This window comes from Curcuma longa, chromosome 21 (assembly GCF_044706935.1).
Source record: "Curcuma longa cultivar G26 ecotype Majalengka, Jawa Barat chromosome 21, ITB_CL_G26_1.1, whole genome shotgun sequence".
Taxonomy (NCBI): domain Eukaryota; kingdom Viridiplantae; phylum Streptophyta; class Magnoliopsida; order Zingiberales; family Zingiberaceae; genus Curcuma; species Curcuma longa.
In genome coordinates, this window is record NC_133881.1 from 9,730,684 (window position 1) to 9,751,201 (window position 20,518).

A 20,518-nucleotide genomic window follows, 5' to 3' on the forward strand; every position below is an offset into this window, starting at 1 on the left:
AAGCGGATTTTGAAATTAGTTTCTAGGTACTACCTAGTTTATTGTTCTCAGTCAATCGTGTGGATACACTTCTGTTTCTTGTTTAATTTGTGTCATATTCATGAGCGCAATCAGTAAAATCGATGCGCAGCCATGCAAAGTGAATTTATAAGCCATTGAAGTTGTTCTGAATAAGGTTGTGCTGAAGAAGTCTCACCTCATCTGGATTCATGGATCTTGTTATGTGAGGCTTTCACTGTCATGCTAAAAACAAAAAAGAAACAAAAATATCCTTCTTTTGTTTCAGATTTACACAGCCGTCAAACCTCTAAATGAGTACGCAAGAAGGATGCTTTCAAGTTACTGCAGAAAAAGCAGTGAAGTGTCGCCAATATATTTCTTTCTGGATTCTTTATGTTTGCATAAGATGGAACATACATCTTCTTCTTGCTTAGTCCATTAGATTATATTGGTTAATAATATAAGTCAATTAAATAAAAAAATTAAAAATTTATAAATTAAATAAATAAATTTAAATATATAAATAAATAATATAAATGATTTATAAATGGTATTTATAAACCAAATTTATGAACTATATTCATAAATAAAATTCTTATTAAATTTATAAATAAATAAAAAATTAAAATGGATATTTGATTATTATGCTTGACTTTCTTGATTATTAAATAAGTTTGAATGACTTATTCATCACCTTTTCACAAAGACCATCAAAGTATTAAAATCAACAAAATTCGGAATTTTCAAACTTATGAGATTTTACTCTAGTCTTCATCATAATTACTTATGACGGCAATAAATACTCAATAATCAAATATACATGACTATTTGATCCAACAATTGAATGAGTCCTAAACATTATGAATAATCATTAGTTTTTACATATTTTACTCATTTAAAGTATTAGTTTATCACCCAAATTATAAAATTAATTTTTAAACATATTTATTAGCAAATATTTAGTTGAGCACATGGTCAGTATTAAAAAAAAAAATAGGGCACAAGTTAAAAGGGTGACCTATTTCTGTTATCATTAAAAATGGTGTTCTATTTTTTTTTAAAATATTAAATTAGTATCTCTTAGTCAGATTGTTGAACATGTAAAAATTTAAATAAAACTGCTATAATCAATTTTAATCAGATTGTCCTATGTTATAACAGTTTGGATAAAACTCTTATATATTATGATAGTGTTGAACAAAATTGATACACATATAATAATTTGAATAAAGTTATTATCCATCATAATAATTTTGGTGAAAACTGTTATGATAATAGTATTGAAACAAGAGTATTTTCAATATGAAAATACGCACTGTTTTGATAAAACAAAACAAAACAATAATAACGATGCTAGAAGTGATGGTGTTATTAGTTAAGAAGCAAAATGTTGATCGTTTGAAAACTAATAGAGATATTGAAATTATAAAAGAGTAAACATGAAGTTTTGCATAGCTATTAGTCAAAGACAACGATGTAATTAGGGAAATCAAATTTTCTTTATTTAAAAAAAATTTTGATTTCCCTAATAAAATCAAATTAATACAATTCAAATTAACAAATAAAATAGAAAGGAAATAAAAAGATAGTAATTATACTCAAAATTAAATTTTATGTAGAGCAAGCCGGTCCTTACCCAGTGATGTGCATAGGGCTGGGGCGAGTTGATATGGCCTTTGATCATCCCTACTACTCTCTCCCAGCTAGCATCAAGGAGAAAACATTAGTTGCAGCGTAACTTATTTCAATAAAACCTTAATTTAGTTTAAGTCAGAGACATGCATAAACCATCCAGTCTTTGAATTTTTACATGAAACATATCCCATCGATGGATAAGCAACCAACAAGCAATTCTAACTTATGAGCAACAATAAGTTTCCAAGAGCAGGCAACTCCAATATGAGAAGCAGAGAGAACTACTGTCAACTGCTTGACTGCACATGCTTCATTTAGAAGTCCTGGTATTAGACACAATGGAGTAACATGTACAAAAACAACATGCCGTGATGTGCGAGATTAAGCAAACCAGCACCTTCCAACTATCATGAATGTGTTTGAACATATTCTATACTCGGTACATATATGTTCCATCATGTCTCCCGAGATCCTCCTGAACTAGCTAGGTCATTCGCTCTCGTAGTCTTCATCGTCGCCAAAAGAAAAGACAGAAGCATCTGCAGCAATTGCCTTGAATTCACTCATAGTGGAGGACTCCAGTGCAGGGCTCTCAGCCGGTGTATTTTTGCTGCTTGGTTCGATTTTGGCATCAGCAGCATCAAGGACTTTTGTGACTTTTGGTTCGTTTTTCAATGATATATCTCCAATGCCTTGTGCTATACTAGCTGTTTCCTTTTTCGAAGCCTTTGTTTCAGTTTCTTTTGTTTCAACTTTCGATCCAAGTGTATCATCATCATCCATCTTTTGACGCCTGCCCTTGGAAGACCCTTCTCCTTCGCTATCAGAGAAAACATCATCCTTGTCTTGGCTTTTAGAATCCCCCGTAATGTTCGTTGTAGTGGGTTGGGTGCTGAGTTCTTTTGTTTCTGTAGCAGATGTAGTGCCGCCAGGAGATTCTATCTTGGTATTTGAATCAGTTTGTTGCGAAGGGTTAGGATTAGTCCCATCATAATCCACAAGCACCACTTCGATCTGGAATCCTGGAGATGGCAATTTCCTCTGCGAGATGAAGGTTGGAATGATTTTTTTCTTTTTAAAAAAAAACAAAAGAAAAGAAACACATTGGGAGCATTCAATCTCATCATTAGGAGCTTAAGCATAAATGGATAATCCACCCAATCTAATTAACTAATTGAAAATTTAGAACAGCTTGGTATGAACCGATAGATAAAGAAAGTGCATGTTTCAGACCCAAGAGAAACAAAACTCAGACATATTTTTTCAAGCATTTTTAAGATATTGATTGTGATCTTAACTCCTAAGGAGCGAGATCAGAAGAAAGCATACCAACAGAACCTACTCAATGAGTTGAATGATTACGATCAGTTAAAAGGGCATTGCTATACCTTGTCGAAGCCATCAAGGTCGGCAGTATTTAAGAACTTCCTATTCTCCGTGAATGTAGTATTTAACCAGCTGTTCAATCACACAAGTAATAATACTAAGTCAACATACAAAGGAATACATAGCATGATTAAGATATAAGAAGATCCAACAGATGATACACAGATGAAAAGCCAAATTTCTTTCTCTTAACGCTGCAGCTGCATAAGATGGTATTCATAGATATCAGAAAACAAAAGCCAGGAAAAACTGAAGGCCTTAACTTTTGTAAAAAAAAAACTCCAATCAGTTCAATTGACAAGGATTTTTCAATGAGATACTGCAATGCAGACACCAGTAAATCATGTTTATTGTTAATCAGCTCAAATTATGAGAACAAACACAAAAGAAGTAGATATAATGTTGGATATTTATATTAACACTGGCTGGAACTTCTATTTTCAGGAGTTTCTGCGTTGAGTTACGTATCACCTTTTAAACATACTGTGGGACAGATAGACAGGAAAGAATGAACCCCATTACTTGGAGATTACCAAGATAAACATAAAAGACAAACAAAAATGCTAAACTATGCTCACCAGTAAAAATCTCCCTGTCGATCATGAAAGTTAATTTTGAAATCACCAACCACTTCTGTCAGACCAGGCTCTCCTGGCAGAGCAAAGACCATAATCCCTTTCTTTGGTGCACTAAACCAGAAATCTTCAGGCTAAAATACAAAAAATACTTAAGGAACAGACAAGCAAGAAAGAAAGAAAGGAAATTGAAGCTAAATAACTTCTAAATCAGTAGAATGAAGAACGGAAACTAAAACCAATAGCCAAAAATACAAGAGAGATTCTGTAACAAAAATTAGTAATAAGCTAGATATTCTTCATAGATACTGACTTACTAATTTTGATCAACTACATCAGCACAATCAAAAACAACTCACAATGAATGGATACTAAAAATGTACAGACATTCAGAAGCGATATTTGAAGCTTCAAACATCTAGTAGCATCAATATACTTTGCAAAAGGAGATTGCACTGAACCAGTATAAAAGTGTAATCAAAATCATTGGTTTTTCAGCTCCCTTATAGTCATGATCAAAACAGGAGAATAATATCGATTCTCCATCATATTCAGTGCTAATGTTGTGAAAGAGGGTAATAAAGTTTTGATACATAGATATGGATCTGTCATATGAGCCGAAGATTTTAAGAAAGAAACTTGACACTAAAACCCTTGAAAATACATCTCCTCATTGGAGTGTGAATAACAAATCTGAATTTGTTGAGCAAGTTGATAAATACATGTGTTGCAGATTGACATATTCTCGTATAGTTTCCAGTACGCATCCCCACCCATTAACCCATTGCTCCTAATCGACTTATGTTTAACTTTTGGCAAATCTTCACACTAAAATAACTATTTATTTGTTAATAAGCATAATCAGCAAATGTTTAGTTAACAGACATGCTAATCACAACAATTTCACTATGGCAAGCAGTTGTAGGATTATTTGGGAAGCTTAGCTGAGAACATAAGAGCTTCCAATATGTTTGTTCTCACCAGTCACCACAACAAGAATGTCATAAAAAATGATATGCTGCCAAATTTTAGTGCTATTGTCTGACATAATTATGCATACTTCGTGAGTAATGGAGCAGAAATGGCATTAGTAGCCAGTTGAGTAAAAAACATAGTTTCATGTGCATTATGTCATGAAATTTCTTTCTACAATAAATTCCTGTATGCAGTATTCAAGGTTCATCTTGGTACTGCCAAATAGTCAATTAAAATTGTGCTTACATGAATATAAATTTTTTTCGTCCTTATTAGGAAACTATTTATAATTTATTGCATTCTTAGAAAGGCAATTTAAAATTATTATCAAGGACTTAATTAGAAAATAAATCATGAGAGAAACTTACAACCATTATGGATAATAAATTGAAATAAGACTCAAGTTTTTATCTACTATAGATAAGATGCAAAGTCTTCAGACAAAAGAAGAAAAACAACAGTCAAATTGATGACTTTCTTTAGGGAAGACGGTCGCGGGGCGGGGGATTAATCATTACCAAAACCATCATAATTGCCACATTCATTGCTTTTTTACAATATCACTTAGGAAGCATAATCAGCATCAAATTCATGGTAATCATCTCAAATTTCTCACTCGTTTTAGCCATTCAACATTCATTTGTTTGCGTTATAAGGTATAAAGATCTATACGCTTTAGATGGCTTACTAGCTCTCTAACATTCAAAATTAAACCTCTCACATAACATGGTCAAAGTGCATCATCTATTTGTTCCAAAAAATCAACTAATCAGTAATTTAAAGATACCACATCTATTCTAGTGAAGAACCTCTTCCCTCATTTATTTTGTCAATACTTTATGTTTGCATTAAATTAAGCATAACTAGACAAATAATCTACTTTGATGCAGCCTCTTCCTAAAGATATTAAGTTGAGTTGAATATAAACTTGTTTGGTCTAAATGAGCAAATAGAAGTTTAAGAAATATGTGATTATTATGCAGGCAAACAGAATGCAGTGTAAGTATATGTGGTCATATAAACCGCTTTTTAATACAATGACCAGAGTCACCAGATCAATTTCTGCATCTAAGTGGTTCATACTCTCAAGAATATGATATGTATGATACGTAACCTTGCCCGTGCAACTATTACGAAATTCCTTGACACAAAAGGCTGCTGATAGCCTTCAAAACTTTGCAAAAGGCAAAAATTTTGAAATATGCAAATAAGGAAAAACATTAAGAAATATCTCAAGTAACTGAGTTCCAAAGCAATTAAAAGATCTTTAAGGTAAAATGTGCAATCAATAACTGCAAAAATATATATACACACAAACTTGATTGACATGAATAGTAGAAAAATACCATTAGATCTTTGGTCCTTGGATGCTTCTTTGTTGAGAAGAGAACTCCTGTTGTGTAAGATGCAGGTGCTACAATTAGTATCATACTCACAGGAGCAATTTTACAAATAGGAGGAATATAGATATGGTCAGAAACTAAATAACAAGAAAAGTGATTGTCCTAATATATTAAGTTAAAATAAGCCAATCAGCCAGCGCAGAGAAACTATATGGTGCATGATTGCAAGTTTAAGGTGCATAAGGTGTGTTTGGTTGGGTTCATTTTCACTCAGGTTTAGGTTTTCATTTTCCTGAAAACAAAAAACAGTTCCCTGGAAGCGTATGAGGTGAGTTGATATAAATGAAATGAAATTCTGAAATATGAGAAAAATGAAAGTTTGAGAACATGCAAAGTTGTAAACAGAGGAAAAATCAATTTTCTGAAATCTTATTTCTGTTTCCCAAAAAAAAAGTGAAAGAAGAAAAAATGATAAGATTAGATATAAATTCAATCATAAAATAATTTATGGTATTATATAGTATATTGAACTCATTATATTATATGTCATAATCAACTAACATATTATTATATTAATTATTACATAAAAATATATTATATTATAATAATTTAATATTAAATACAGAAAATACTATAATATCATTATATGTAAATTAGAAAGTTTAGTTTATTATATTATACAAATATATAGATATTATATAATAATTATATTATAATAGATCATATTTTAAGACATTTTTATAACCACATTATACCATATGTTATTATATTAAAATTTATAGTAATACATTATATATAATAATAGTATCATACCATATAATGTTATTATAGTACATATTATTAAATTAATAAAAAATATATTATATTATTGTATTTTATAATTATTGTGTTATATTATGTTATTAATAATTAACCTAAAAAATTCTTGTAATTCTTATTTCCATGTCAGTTCACGTTTTGAGAAATTCAAATTATTGAAAAGTGAATCATTTTTACTTTTCACATTTTCCATTTCATAGAATGAAAATCTATAAACAAAATTAATGAACCAAAAAGGTTCTTAACTTCTAAAAGATTTTAAGATTCAACTGTTGGATAATGAATGGGTATTAAATTCACTACCAACCTTCAGGTAATCTATGCTAGTATGTCATTGCATCATGAAACACAAGCTACATCATGGTTTAAAATTTTGACCGTATTAGAGTTTCAATTTATGACTAGAACGATATTTTTTAAATATAAAATATATTAATTAAATTAAAAATTTTAACCTAAATATTAAGATAATAAAAAAATATTTAAAATAAAAAAATGCAGGATCAAGGGGGCGTCGCGTCCCCATGGAGGTCACTACGAGATCACAACAGTCTCCCTCCACGACCTTGCAGAGGTCGCCGTGGGATAGTGGCGCCTTCGCAACCCTGCAGAGGTCGCCGCAAGATAGTGGCGCCTCCGTGACCCCACAAAAGTCATCGTAGGATCATGGTGCCTCCACGACCTTGTAGAGATTGTGGCGACCTTTGGTACCGGGAAGCAAGCGGAAGGGTAAATTTCACCCGTTTCGCCTAACACGGTATGAAATTTTAAAACATGAGCTACATACATATAAGAGCGCATCTATACAAAATTTAAATACCAACTTCAGTACATGCATAAGCACAATTGTGTATCTAGGATCAACTACAAGGATCATAACCCTTCAATCAACTCAATGTTTAGATCTCATAAATCACATTTAATTGCATTAACTAAGTTTATTTTTATCTCCTTTTACATTTTTCACCTTCAACTCTTAGAAGCATAATTGATTCAACTTGCAAAATAATATAATTTATTAGTTATGATTGAATATGACTATATCATCTCAAACATATTTTCTCTCATTAATTTTTTATTGACTGGAGTTACATGCTTGCACATGAAAAGTAGTAGCTTTGATTTTATCTTTTCTCCATGCATCCATCTTAATATTCCCATCTCCACAATACTAACTTTTTGGACATATTATTAACTAATTGCCCAACACTCTAATCCTTTCAAATATGGCAAGTACCAAGCTTGAAAAAAAATTATTCTCTTAGCATTACACAACACCAAAGCAAACTCTAGAAATTTCTTACCCAAGTTTGAAATCTCATCTTGAGCCAACAATTCGATCCCCGACCAAAACACGATGGTGTTAGTGGAACATTGTGCCAAGTGTACCAACAAGAGGCACCTAGGAGAAGAAAAACCCTTGTGCGACCTCATGAAACCATTGTAAATGTCGACAACCTCATCAACGTCGCAAAACCCTCAAGCGACCTCACCATCATCTTCATGTCTCGATCATTACAAACCTCATTGTAGCTCCATGAGCATCGTTTGGTGCCCTACGACCATTTTGAGATTGTTTCGGGTGTTGGTCAATATGCGAAACAACCTATGTAGACTGACACAAAACAAAATTTCACTCTGTGCTCACCATATTAAGGCTTGCTTTGACATATAATTAGGCACATAATACCAAATTAACTTGTTCTTAAAGCCCCTCAAATTAAAAAGTTATGCCAATATAAGAATATATTGTTTCAACCTCAAGTGATCTTCCTTGAGCTCATTATTTCAGCACAATATATTTTTTCACATATCTCATAAAATTAAAGTGATTAGAGATTATCCTAACCCAAAGTCCATTTAGGAGGCTACTGGTTTCCATGCTCTCAGTATTTTAGGCACTTTATTAAGGACAAGTATCGTCATGGCTCTGGTTACTATGCCAAGAAATAGGAGCTTCATCAAACTAAGTTTGCTTCTATAGCCTTTTAGGAGATAAGGAAACAATTAAAAAGCTTTTTTTACTATACACCAAGATCTTTATATATGTTTTAAGATTACTAACCATGTTTCAGGGATAAACATAGGGGCACTTAAGTCAAGAAGGTGATCTAATTGCATTCTTTATCGTAACACCAAGATCTTTATATACGTTTTAAGATTACTAACCATGTTTCAGGAATAAACATAGGGGCACTTAAGTCAAGAAGGTGAACTAATTGCATTCTTTATCATAAAACTCCCGTGAATGAAAAATGTTACCATAAAATAAAGAGTTTTACATTGACTTTCACACCTTAGAGCATTGACAGGATTAATTATTACCAAATGAATTTATGTGAAAAAAAATTTAACAAACATGCTAGACGGGTAGAGTTCCTACAAGCAATATTTTCATTGCAAATCATTCTTGGTGTGAAAGGAAGCATGTCGGTGTGCTTGACAGGGTTGTTAGTAATATGCAAGAAGAGCACTCAAGTCACAAGATTTGAACACTTGAAATAAATACATTATTTGTCCCAAGTATGTTACTTGCCCGATTTTGAAATTTTCTAGGAGATACAAGATAGAAATAGTTGCAATAAGATAGGTAATAAAATGATGAGAAAAATCCTTTTTAAGTGATTAAAATGAATGTGATTCAAACAGTAAAACCAGAAGTCAAACTAGCTGTTACCGTTATGATTAGAAACAGTAATTGAAGGCCGGATCCAATTAGGGCATCTATGGAAACGAAAACCCCTAAGCATACACCTGGAAGAAGTGAACATTTTTGTCAGTATAACTAACACGAGCTTGCTAAGCTAACGAGTCTATAAACTAGAGACATGAGTTACCTACGGCCTGGCTGATTTTCCCCATTGAAGTATGTTAGGATACTTTCAAAATATTTGACGTATCTCTGAATGCAAAAAAAAGTGGAAAATCAAAGTCAAAATCTTAAGATAATGTAATATCTTATCGGTATTTTCAATAGAAAGTAGTTGACTGACAATCTGACTTGGAAGAACAAGCCCCTTCCCATCTATGCATCTTTTTTGGTTGTAGTATTCCATGGACTCTTCAGCAGTAGGAAAAAACTGTATAAATGGGAAACAGTTTATACAAATACAAGCTAGTAACAAATTTGAGAGAGGCAATAAATAATATTATTTGACACATTTTCAACTAGTCTTACCTTAAGATATAGAAGCAGGCTAGAGATCATCAATCCTGTCCTTGCCATACCAGCCTTACAGTGAACAACAACAACATTTTCAATGTCCTCCTTCAACCACGAGTAGGCACTTTGACAAAATGAAATAATAAGTTGAATTGGAGGACAGTTGTGGTCATCAAAAGGGAAGCATGCCACCTGTGAAATCACAACACTTGAGATGGGCAATCATACAAGAATAAGAATGTGAAAGTGAGCATTATGCATCAGCATGTATAGCAGTTTAACTGAAATTGTGAAACAGCAATCCTTACCAGTTGAGCATAAAGTAAACAGTAGGGACTCTAACCCTAGTAACTCTTTCATTTTATCCAGATTGAAATATATTGAAAGCAAGTGGGTCTAAGCCAATCATCAAACATGAAAAAAGTCAATCAATTATGGCAAATTTCTTAGTGCTTCAGCAGCATGAATTTGAAAGAAAAAAGTAGGAAGAGCTAATATTTCAGATCCTCCATATGTCGAAACATGAAAAGCATGAAAAGATGGAATTGGATAAATTCTGGAGTTCAAAGTCTTGTGACTCTCTTTATTGTTTGGCAAGAAGAACAAAAAACTACACAATGAGAAACAGATTAGGTTTTCAAAGAATGCCTTGCTGAAGTCTGGAGATAAATAAAGGAATTACTTGAAGAATCCGAGCAGAGATGATATTAACACAGCTGATCTTTTAGAGTGAAAAAGTACAACTAGGAAGCAGATCTAACCAAAAAAAACACTAGGATATGAAAAAATGACCATAAAAATTTATTTCATGTTGATGGTTGAAGCAAAACAAAGGTCAGGATTGGGAATACTTTCCAAAGTGTCAAACAAGGGAGGTGTGAAAATTGATTCCTATGTGTATTATAGATCAAGGATTGAAATCTCAAACCATTTCGCTCGAAAATGAACCGACACTGACACTAGCAGTTCCGGCCGAGACGCTGTCCAAAGGTGTCACCCGGGGCTAGCGACGCCACAGGAGGCGTCGCTCGAATCCCACTACACCACCAGAGGTGTTGCCCGTGGCGATGCCTCCGAAAGCGTCGCGCAGGCTACACATGCCCCAGTCGCGTAGAAACAGTGGTCGGGTTTTTTTAAAACTTAAGTTTTAATAATAACATAGGTTAATAATTTTAATCAACTCCTAATTATAGTTGGGATAATTTAAATAGACTTAATTAAAACCTCATAAAATTATCCTATTATTTTTTAAAAAATATTTTATTTTTTATTTTTAAATATTTAAATTAAATTTTTTATTTTTAGTTAATATATTTTATATTTTAAAAATATCAAAACTATACCGGCATGACATATTACAGTACTGAAACTATATCGTTCCGGTCTGAAACCAAAACTTCGACATGGCTCGATATTTTAAACCTTGTTATAGATTGCATTGTCAAATCAATTTGAGAGTTAGGTTGCCAAACACTAAACTACTTCATAAAATACCATTTAGCAAAAGTACCTTTCGTAGATGCACTTTTGCAATGCAAATGTATTGGTAAACTCAGCCTAAATAACATGATAGTAAAAAAGTTGTAGAATTAATTGAACTAAGATACTTTTCATAAAACAAGGGAAGCCTTCACGCAATGGTAAAGTTGTTGTCATGTGAGCTAGAGGTAACAAATTCGAGTCGTAGAAATAACCTCTTACAATACAAAATAAAGTTATGTACAATAGATCAAATGCGGTTCAACCCTTGTCCGGGACCCTGCAGTGGCGGTAACTTCGTGCACTGGACTGTCTTTTTTTTTTTAAAGATATTTTTCACAAAAGCACTCAATGAATCACATATACATGTTTAGACATTCTACGGAAAGGAGAGAGAAGAGTAACACACACAAAACACATTCAAAGCATACCTTTCCCTCAAATAAAGATGCATCATAAAGCCTTTCTGAACATAGATTATACACTTTATACTTTCCCTATAAAAGAGAAAATCAATTAGAAATTTTTCGCAAAAAGTCACAGGTTACATATGAATTCAAAAGGAAACAAACTGTACAAAATACTAGAAGCCAACCAACAATTTTTAGCAAAGATAAGCTGCAGAAAATTGACAAAAAGAAAATCAGAATTGTAAGTGGAAGAGCATCAAATTTGATGTACATAATCATATAGCAATTGAGTTGAAAGGAAGATCACATAGAAAATTATCCTAACAACTAAAAATAACATTGTTTCAAATTATCATTGTTCTTCAGTTGCATAAGCAGAGGCTACAGGAGGTATGATAAACACAATTCACAGAAATGTTAATTGTGAAGAAAAAAACTCGAGCCGTTGTGTTTTGGCAGCTTGCGTTTTCATGATTTCAAGACATAACACCCTTGAGATGGTAAATGGTGGTGAGTCATCATTTGCAGCTCCATGCACCCATGGAGTTGCCTGGTTTGATGTTTTCAACTTTCTCACTCAGTTTGAATTTGAAGGTGCCTTCTGTCTTCCCAATTGACTGTCCAAGATGGTGTGAATTACCGTATTGGAAATGGCATAAATTTTTGCTCAGATCATGGGTCTCATTTGTCTCTTTATCAGTTCCTTTTCCATTCGTTTTGCACACATGTATTAGCTTCCTCTGCTCTGCTGACTGAGAGGTATTATATCCATCTGGGACAAGGTTGTTAGGTAGTGAAAGATTTGCCTGAGGTTGCAAAATTTCCACAGGTGCGGCTTCCAACTAGTGTTCTAATAGTGGATCTTGGATTAAATCTCCATACATGACTATTGTTTTTCCCTAGACAACAAGGCCCACATCTTCTAGGCCTGCCCTTTCTCTCAGAATGTTTGGAATGACTTGGCGTTTCTTTTCACTTTTCCAATGTGATGAGCAAACTCAAACTAGTTAAGAGAATTCCATACACATGGCACCTCATTGGAAACTAACTGGGTCCTTTCTTTTAAGCAGGTCATCATTGTCTCCTCGTAATGTTGCTGCTTTCTTTGGGAATCTTTCTTAATCACCGTAGGTATTGGCTAAATCTACTCTTGATTGCTCATTTTATCTCCATATTTATCCTTTTGTTTGTTTCAAAATTTTTAGTTATATTTTCTGTTTTCTGCCAGTTAGACAGCATCGTTTCAACTCTTGGGAAATCAGATCCACTTAGCTCACTCATTTTTATTAAGGATCGATTTTGATACAAATATCAATATCAGATATTTTGTTCACATTTATCTAAATTATGCATATATAGTGGGATAAGGCTTGGTTGTTGTTGTTCTTATTGTTCTTTGTTGTTGTTGTTGCATGCGTATAACTTAAATTGTACCTTCTTCAACCTTATCCAACTACAAATAGTTAGAATAAGCATAACTTGATGATGATGATGATGTTCTTCAATTTTCTTTCTCACACTGATCGCTAACTCAAATCTCTTTTCCATAGTATGAAAAAAAAATTGTGGGAATGAATTACAAAATGGTAGTCACAACACAAACCTTATGATGAGTCTCAAAGAATTTGATCACTTCTTCCATATGGTTGCGATAAAATCCCTACAAAATCTATATTGCTTTATAATGTACTCAACAAAAAACAATAGTTAGCACCAGTAACAAGTTAATGTCTGACAAAGTACCTCAACATATCCAAAAAAACCTGAACTCAAGTCACCTGCTGGGAAACCCATGGCAATGATGTTCTCAGTAATGTATGTCATATCTAAATCAAATCCACCTTCCTGGGACAATAGCAGAAGAGTCATACATCATTTACAAGAAATCTGAAGTTTTCCCTACATCTACAAAAAGTTATGGGTTAAAACACAGAAAAAACAACTCTACGTCAAGAACAGATGATTTACATGTAAACAAGTCCAAGGAGCAACATCATCACCTGATATCTCCTTTTATTTTGAGAAACCATGTGTCGAGCCTTCACTTGAACAGCTTTTACAGCACTTCTAGATGTATCAACGATACCTTTTGTAAAGGATCCAAAGACACCAGGTTGTGAATTTGGTGAGGCAACTTCATCAACAGTTTCTTCAGACTGAGAGGATTTGGGGGATAAGCGCAATCCCAATCCACTAGTGAGTCGTGACAATGTTGATTTTCCTGCATTTCCAGACTGCTGCTCCTCTTGATCTGATGTTTGTGGAAATTTAAGGGTTTTGGCCCACGAGGATATACCAGTAGCTGAAAATAAAGATTGTGTTCCTTGGGGAGAAGAATTTTGTCTAGGAGAAGAACTTTGATCGCCAGGGGATGTAACAGGTGGGGCAATAGGATGCTCACGTTGTTGTGATTCCATACTGTGAACAAGGAAATTCTGGACGAAACAAATATTTGGTCTATATCAAAGCCACCAGATCACATGCTGCATATCTGTGAAATTAAATTGAAGATAGGCTGTTGAATCAAACTAAGAAGATGGATGGACCAACATAACAGGTAAACTATAACATTTCAGTTAAATATCATAGTATTTTGATCCTTAGTCACTCCATCATGTTCAACATAAGAGGCAGAGGTTAATAGGAGCAACAGACAAAGATTGCCCAACAAGCAGACACTTAAAAATGGTCTAGAGATCTTCAATATGGTTCAGTAATTGCTTTTACATTTTGATATCTAAGAGTGTAACTGACCCAAGCTAAGCTGAGTTTGACCATGCTCAAAGCTGTTCATTTTCTTTTCGAGCTTATTCAAGATATTAAAGATCTTATAAAGCATGAGCCAAGCTGTAGTTTTTTACCAAGGCCAACTAGAGACACTGCTTTTCAACATTGATCTAATAATGACATTTATATCATTTTAACGAATTATAAATCATTTAAAACAATAAAATTTTGTAGAGTATTATTTTTAAGTATTTGAATAAAAAAAATAAAGACATACGATCATATTGACACTTAGACAAGTTAATAAAAAATTTAGTTCATAAATTATTTACAAGTTTGCTTATGAACATTAACAAACCAAGCTCTCCGGTGTTCGAGCTTGTTCATTATATATATTTCATAATGAAAACCAACAAAAGCGGGCTTTTATCACGTTTAGTATTAAGCTTGTTTGCAATCATCCTATTCAATTACAGTTAGATAATGGTTAGTTTTCAAAAGCATCTTCAACCATCTGACGCCATGATTGATTTTTTACTTTCTTCCTTTCTGGAATATCTGAGTGAGATGCCAACATCCAATAATACACACACACACTTTAATTTCACAAGATCATTTATCTATATCTCGTGATTATATGCATTGAAATAAGAAAAAAAAAGATAAATTGTTGAAATCTACATCTACATGCAGAACATTCTAAGATACCACTTGCCAGTGTCATTTTTTTTTACTTTACAATATTAACAGAAGAATAACAAAAAAAAAAAGATTCTTCAGGGCTATGTTGATACACCACGATGTCAAATTCAGTTTTTTTTTCCTGTTATTAATAGATTAAATAGCATAAATTGTATTATCCATGGTATGTCAAAACACACAGGGTTTTATATCAGACACATTGGCTTAGAAAAAAATGGTGCAATCTTATTGCTTATTATAGGTACTAGATATTGTCTTCAATTCATTCTGACTTTCTAAAGTTGCTCCAAGTTCTTCCTGCCCAAAAACTGTGATAGATAGTTTAAATTAGAATCTAAATATTTAATGGTTACACAGACATGGACACAGTGATTCCTATCTGAAACCCTTACTCCTAAGTATGTGAGGTTGGCTATAAGGATGCTTTCCGCCCATTAAGCTCAATGTACAACCACATATTCAACTATCCCCAAGACATATGGATCTCTCTTTACAATTTTAAAGTAACTTCTAATTGACACAGCTTGACCGAATAAATTACTAGGTATCAGTGTACCAGATTTTGCTTGAAAGATCTCCATATCATCTTACACAATTTACTGACAACTTATCTCATATTAAGTTCACACCTCACTGATGACGAATGGATGCTCATATTTCCCATGCTTACACCTTGGCATCTTCAGCTTTCCGACTCTAAGCTTCGGAAAGAGATAAAAGTCGACAAAACATGAAAAGGTTGACCATCAATCTATAGCACCCTTCCCTAAACATTAACACTCTTGCAAGCCAAAATGGACCTTATCTTGTACTTTGATACCAAATGAATCACGCTCACGGTGATTATAAGCGAAACAGTTTGATAGCGAAACTATTGCCTGTCACAATCTATTTCTATGTCCATTTTGATCATTCCTACGGAAGAAGAATCACATATGCCCTATCGCCTTTTGGGAAAAAAAAAACAACTATTAAGACGAATTAGAAACCAAATCTAGCAACCCTATCCACACTAACCTAATCAAACGAGATTCAATTAAAACGCGGTCGAAAATCAGGAAGAAATTGCTACTCAGATCAAAGATGAAGAAATCAAAATTACGAAAATCCGAAGAACCTCCGTTGGGGCAACTGCGCGAACCTCTTGGTAGAAGACTTGGGCGACAGCTCGATTGACAGCAGATCTAGGGCGCGGGCGCAAGCTACTCAGATCAATCTGTAAAAACTTTGATTAAAATAAGGGTACAATTTACAAGCGGCGACGACGAATGCGGATCGTGCGCAGTGCTTGACGGGGATCCGTGGGGAATCTGCGATTGACCTCCAGTTGAGACGACCAAGACCTTGAAGAAATGGGGCGTCATAGGAAACTACGATGGGCTTCCACTGGACCAGTAAGTGTCGGCCTGTTTATATAGAGAAACGCTTTAGGAACTAACACGGCCCATTAGATATATTTTTTATATTTTGCGGGGAAAATGTCTATTTAGTGGAAGGAAAATTCTCAAAAAAAAAATCACAAAATAAATGTCTGTTTTTATATAAAACTTTGGAATTTATTATATTTGACTTCTTCTCTTTAATTTTTTTCATTATTGTAGCCAGCTCTGCACAAAGGTATAGTTGTGTATTGTCAATTATATTAATACGGTGGAATCGCTGAACTATCATGTGACCTTAAAGTAAAAAAGGACAGTAAAGATATCTCAAATCTATTAATGGCTGATACTTTACCAAAAATCTTATGAGGGTGAATAGGTCCATCGACATGACCTATCTAGTCCGTAGTAATGACTACGATAAAAACACGTCAAATCCATTGATAGTCAGGCACTTGCTCAAAGTGTGTAGCTTTCTGGGCTTGCAGACCTTGGGGAAATGGGCAGGTTATTTCTGGAGCATGGGCACTAAGGAGGAGTGATGCCTGGAGGGGATGGTGGGCGGTGGACTGTAGGCTGGCAATGTCAGCGGCGATTGGGATGATGGCTGGTCATGCCCTGAGGCAGAGATGATGGTGATACTGTGCGAGTGGATGTGGTCGAGTTAGCAAAGCTTGGTGATGGCGCCTGTGATACATGGACTCAACCGACTGAGCTTGGCACATGTAGAGCTGGAGAGGACGTCTAGCTGAGAACGATGACTGACGATAGTGGTGCCTGTGGTATTCGACTGACTGTTGGAGGCACCACCTATGGCATCAGGCAGATGACACCTAGCGACATGACTGCCTACGGAGGGCTTAGGACATAGATCTGTATTTGTATGCATGATAGAGTGAGAAACATAGAGACGAATATGATATTCATGTGAGCACATGTACAACATACCTTTGGCGGCTACTCAGATCTGATATTTTGTCGAACATAACATGAGCCGGCATCACTGGTGCATTTGTATTCTCGTGCATTTTTCTTGATGATATATATTTACCCTTCATCAAAAAAAAGAAAGGAGTAAAATTGTTGGATAAAGTTAAGAAGGATCATGTAATGTTCGAAGGGTGGTTAGTTGACAATCTAAGCCCCAGACTTTGGTCTTCATTAGGGTTCAGGACTTCAGGTCCTTGCTTCAAGTTCCAACCTCAAGATCAACTCAGTTGCCCGTGTCAACCTCTTTACAACCTCGGGTCTTGTCTTCGAGTTCCGACCTCAGGATCAGTTAGGCCACTTGTACCAACCTCTTCTCAGTATAGAGTCTCGATCTCGAGTTTTGACCTCGGTGGTTGTTTAGTCATGTGTCGACCTCTTCTAAGTCTGGAGTGTCGGCCTCGAGTTCCGACCTCGACGGTTATTTGGTCTCACGTGTTGACCTCTTCTCAGCTTCGAGTCTCGACCTCGAGTTTCGACCTCAGCGTCTGCTTAATCTCACACGTCGACCTCTTCTCAGCCTTGGGTCTCAACTCTGGCCTCTTACGCTGACTCCATACCAGTCTCAGGCTGAGTCTGAGGAATCAATTTGCCCACAAGATCAGAAAATCCTAAGACTGTTTCTCTCAAAAAAATAAAAAAAATATTCTGAAAGACATAGACAATGGGAATAAGTATATCGGAACAAAAACACATGTTTCAAAATCTTTCCAAATTGGAATGTGTATTCCGAAACATATCTTAAATGGATATTGATAACTTTATAAAAGGTTGTCAATATCCATGGGCACAGATATGCGCATACAAATCCTAATTTTCCTAAAGCCTTAAACTTCTTTCTCACGTAAAATCCTAACTTGAGCATTAGAGTAGTTTGCCGGGATCCATCCTCAGCGTCATTCTAATTCTCTTTTTGAGTACTTTTCAAATTTTTTATATTTTTTTGACAGCTATCTTCAAGGAGCGTGCACGTCAATAGTTCATTGTCTGATGACTTGATCATCCACGGTATTTGCTCGGAATAAATTAATATTGTCTATGGGAAAACTGACTAAGACGCTGCAATAGTTAACACTAGAAGAATTACTGGCAAGCATGACCCTATTGAAGCTAAAAGTTAATGTAAAGCAATGATAGTCACATCAAAAAAGATTGATAAACTAGTCTCACAAGCTATATTGAAGGTATTACAACAACACTCATTATTAACTCATTATTATCTCCTTCTGGGATTCCTCTTCCTTTGCCAGAAGATCAAGCCCAACTTAGAAAAATGTCATTCCAATTAGGATGCGAGATATCCATTATGAACCCTCTTAATAAAGAAACAACTTTTCTGAATGAGAATTTACACGAGTCAAGAGCTGGAACACCCTTATAGAATCATAAAGGCAAGATAATAACTAGTGATGAGGTAGTCTACTCCGAACATCTTTCTATAGGAAAGTTCTTGAACAAAAGTTGCGTCGGCACTTTCAACAACCGCAGTTAGGGGAATACACAAGATTATCAAATCCGGAGGATCATTTGTATCGTTTTGAGAATGTCGCTCTACTACATCAATATCTAGATGGAATTAAGTGCTGAGTCTTCCTAACCACCTTGTCGGGCTCTGCTTAGAGGTGATTCAATCGCCTCCCAATTTCCTCCATTCATTCCTTCGTCAATTTTAAAGTTGCATTCCTCCATCAATTTGCCAGTAATAAAAGGTACCAGAAAATACCTCTAAATCTATTTACCATGAAACAGAAACCCCAGAAGTATTAACTAGTGTCTTTTCTCAAGGCCTAGTAGATGGAGAATTTTTTAGATCTTTGGTGAAAAAAACCCTTGGCTAATTATGCTAGATTGCTGGAGTGAGCTGAAAAATACATACATATAGAAGAAACACAACTCACCCCCCAGGATAACAACTCAACTACCTCTCTATCAAATAAAAAATCCTTCCAATCTACAACAAATAAGATTGCGTCACAGTTCAATTATATGCTCTCTCGACGAGAAAGATGCGCAGTACACATCGTGACTTCCCACCAGGTTCCTATAGAAATACTGGCTCAAACTCCTTTGGAGGGGCAAGTTCATTTATGTACATATCATCAATCACATAGTCATGACATTAATGAATGTAGATAGTTAGCACAAGAAGTCAGTCGGGTTATAAAAGAGAAACAATCAAGAAAGAGAACTTCATCTCTAGCTGTCAGGTGCCCTACTGACAAGTATTCCCGACATGAAAACTCGAGAAACCAATCGAATCAATGTCGGACCAGTCCTACTAGACATCAAGAGATCGAACCATCCGGGCGACACTCTCCCGATCAACATCAAGATCACCAAAATGATTGACAAAAAAGTCACCCAAATTTGGACCGAGGTCATCAAGATAACACACCTCACCGCGGCATCATCCATATGATCTTAGGTGGGCCTATCGATGGAGACTCCAACTAAGCAAGGAAAGCTCATGGAAGAAGATTGAAAAGTTATGACATCAGTGCAGGAAGGGGCAAAGAGAAGGGACCCATCATCAACTTCGGACCACAAGATTTGGAAGGAGTTTCCACTCCTCATGATGATACTTTGGTAATTCATGCAGTAATAGCAAATTAAGACGTAACCAGAGTATTCATTGATACAGGTAGCTTTGCCAATATATTATTCAAGAAAGCCTTCAGTCAGATGCAAATAGACCAAGCAGAGCTAAAGTCCATGACAACAATCCTGTTCGGATTCACTGGACATGAAATGCAGCCGTTAAGACAAGTCAGCCTCCCCCTTTCTTTGGGACAAGAACCCTTAAGGCAAACTTGGAGCATCATCTTCACAGTGGTAGATGCTCCCTCCACATATAATGTTATTCTGGGAAGTCCGACACTTAGTGCCTTTCAATTAGTAGTTTTCACTTTTCATCAGAAGTTAAAGTTTTTGATATCTG

General features: G+C 34.8%; 1 protein-coding gene across 3 annotated transcripts; it reads right to left on the bottom strand.

Moving 5' to 3' along the window:
• Positions 1-1,759: 1,759 nt before the first annotated feature.
• On the bottom strand, positions 1,760-16,556 carry LOC141814788 (phosphatidylinositol 3,4,5-trisphosphate 3-phosphatase and protein-tyrosine-phosphatase PTEN2A-like). 3 transcript variants are annotated; one of them, XM_074702738.1, is made up of 13 exons: positions 16,356-16,556; positions 13,786-14,276; positions 13,529-13,630; positions 13,389-13,445; positions 11,807-11,872; positions 9,912-10,088; positions 9,727-9,813; positions 9,571-9,635; positions 9,411-9,487; positions 5,918-5,964; positions 3,600-3,730; positions 3,024-3,093; positions 1,760-2,676 (listed from the first exon to the last, which is right to left on the bottom strand). In XM_074702738.1, exons 2-13 carry the CDS (start codon positions 14,200-14,202, stop codon positions 2,125-2,127), a joined length of 1,848 nt encoding a protein of 615 aa, XP_074558839.1. In that variant the 5' UTR covers positions 14,203-14,276; positions 16,356-16,556; the 3' UTR covers positions 1,760-2,124. The 3 variants fall into 3 exon arrangements, with proteins under 3 accessions (XP_074558839.1, XP_074558841.1, XP_074558840.1); XM_074702740.1 differs by having other exon boundaries at positions 16,332-16,556; XM_074702739.1 differs by having other exon boundaries at positions 16,317-16,556.
• Between the last annotated feature and the right edge of the window lie 3,962 nt (positions 16,557-20,518).